This window comes from Aplysia californica, unplaced genomic scaffold, assembly GCF_000002075.1.
Source record: "Aplysia californica isolate F4 #8 unplaced genomic scaffold, AplCal3.0 scaffold00405, whole genome shotgun sequence".
Lineage (NCBI taxonomy): Eukaryota > Metazoa > Mollusca > Gastropoda > Aplysiida > Aplysiidae > Aplysia > Aplysia californica.
Window position 1 is genome coordinate 5,635 of NW_004797675.1, and position 2,717 is coordinate 8,351.

A 2,717-nucleotide genomic window follows, 5' to 3' on the forward strand; every position below is an offset into this window, starting at 1 on the left:
AACCTGAAAATAAGCACCTGTCTTTCCTGTTTGTGAATGTATTTTGATTATAAATTTGTGTATGTTTTAATAGTTTTCTTAGTTTCATTCGATAAAAAACAGCCAGTGCAGTGATGAGTGATCTAGCGCTGAGTGCTCCCTGAGATAGTGGTCTCAGAGATCTGTCTCGTAAGGTGCAAAGCCATTAAGTTGGAACCTACAATTTCCAAGGTATATTTACCTGTGAGCCTGAGTCTGAGCTCCGCCGCGGACCGCTCCATACACAACAGTGAGTAGAAATGGGACACCTGGTGAGAAGAGTGAGAAGCACCACATTATGCTTCATGGGCTTGTCACAATTTTATAGGCATTACTAAAATATTCACAGGTTGATGTTGTTATTCTTGTTTTTAGAAACATTACAATAATACTCAGGGGTAGATCTAGATGTTTTGATTCAAGTCCCTATAGGCATTAGAATGACATTCAGAAGTAGATGAATATGTGATTCCTGTACTTCCGGCTACTTAGGAAATCAGTCTCTTTTTAATGTCGGTCAGGTTAGAATTAAGCGCCCAATCGTCTAATGTAGGGGACACGAGTTCGATTCCTGCGTAAGTAATTTTAAATCTTAATCGAGTAGTTTGGTCTCTCTGCTGGAAGGATGTATCCCTCTGAGCTCTCCTTCAAAAAATCGAACTGTGTCTGTTGGGAGCGACAAAAACCTACATGAAAAATTCCCTTTTTATCAAACCTTATAGGTTTTGGATGTTTTAATCGAAATGAATCTTCAAAATCAAGACAGTCCTAGCGATTACGATGATCAGATAAATGCATTGTGGGACTCGAAACACGTTTCCTCACTTTAGTGAAGGCGACTTTAAAACGCGTGGATTATATAATTTGGTTAATCGCGTACCTCCCATTGGGCTCTTTTTAGATAAAAGAGCGAACTTCTAACAACTTGTTATGATGAATTTTCACCTTTAGGCTATTCTTTTCAGTCTCATCAGCAATTAAATTTATTTTAAATATCTGGTTTAGTTAATCTTTTCTGTTTTAAAAATTGTGTGTGTGTGTGTGGGTGGGTGGGGGGGGGGGGGGAGAAAACTTTGTTTTATTATTTGTTTTCTCGATTTAAAAATTATGATTTTTTTTAAATTACAATTTTTTCTCGGGGGAGGGGGGGTGGAATGTAGAAATTGCTTACACTTACAGATTCTATCAACGTATAATCTCTCTAGCTATGGAATGAACCCAGGTTTAAGTCATAAGAAGCGTGTTGGGGTAAGTACAGCGGGATTTATCTTCATCTTCAAACAAGTATAGGGAGGGATCACTTCATCTCAAGAGCCCGGGAGAATGTAAGAGTAAATGAAGACACGTGACGTTGAGCTGTAAAGGTGATGCTCTGAACGTTATCGTCTTTTCTACTCAAATATCTGCTCGAGTTCTTGGGTAAAGCTGATATATTATTAAGGTAATAAATCTGCCAGCTATTGTTAGAGCTATAAGTTGCCTAACTCCTGAGCTAAGTTTAGGCTCAATGTTATCATACCTCGACACATTTCACTGGATAAGGCTTGGTTGCCTATTTACTCCCCCTCCCCCTCTCTTTCTCTTTGTCTCTCTCTGTCACTCTCCTTCTCTCTTTAACTCTCTCTCTCGCTCTTTCTCTCTCTCTCACACGCACTCACTCTCTCTCTCTCTTTCTCTCTTTTCCTTTCAGCCTTTCTCTCTATTTTTCCTCCTCCCCATCTTTCTCCCCCTCTCTCTCTTTCTGCCCTACCTCTCTTGCACTTATACAGCCTATTATCAAATAATAAATTACGTCGTGTAATGCTATGTCATATTATATTATGCTATGGCATGTTATAATTATTATATCACTTTACATTATGTTATGTTATGTTACAATATTATGTTATGTCATGTTATGTATAGTGTATTGTATTGTATTGCATTGCATTGCATTTCATTGAATTGCATTGCATTTCATTGAATAGCATCGCATCACATTGCATCGTATCGTATCTCATCGTTTCCTATTGTAATGTATTGTATCGCTTTGTATTATATTGTATTGTATCGATGTTTTATATTATATTATAACATAGTATGATATTATATTATATTCATAGTTTGACATGATAGTATTATATTAAATCATATTATAACATATTTCATTACATCATATTGCATAAATTCGTTTAGCATTGTATAGATCGTTATAATACCACGCGTGAAGCTCACAAATTTGATACCTCAAACATGAAATATCGGCTGTTTCAGCTCTGGCAGCGCCTGCTGTTGAGTTGGCGTAAATTTCTTCCTGCACTAGGATACTCCCAACTTTGATTTGGGAATCCAGTTCCAACAACACTTGCCCAGTGCAAACACCGACACAGTCTGGGGTCCAACATTAATGGAAAATTTATTCAGAAACCTCACATTTTGGCTTCTAGCTCAAAACTGAGTTTGTGGACACATTCCCAATTCAAGCAGAGCGCATCACATATCCCTCCATTTGTCATTATAAAAAAAGAAAAGAAATCAGAATACAGTATCTTTGTGTTTGTATGCAAGTGATTGTGCGTGTGTGTGTGTGTGTGTGTGTGTATGTGAGTGTGTGTGTATGCGTGTGTGTGTGTGTGTGTGTGTATCCATGTGCGTGCACGAGCGTGCTTCTAATAATATGCGCGCATGTTCTGAATCTTTCTCAACACTCTCTACGCCCC

At 37.9% G+C, this 2,717-nt stretch overlaps 1 protein-coding gene across 1 annotated transcript in view; it reads right to left on the reverse strand.

Moving 5' to 3' along the window:
• Positions 1–220: 220 nt before the first annotated feature.
• The window catches only part of LOC101851660 (calcitonin receptor), a gene marked incomplete at its 3' end in the record, with an annotated part of 130,420 nt that continues 127,923 nt past the window's right edge, over positions 221–2,717 (reverse strand). Inside the window, 1 exon segment of the mRNA XM_013085774.2 lies at positions 221–287. Coding sequence (XP_012941228.1) covers positions 221–287 — 67 coding nt within the window.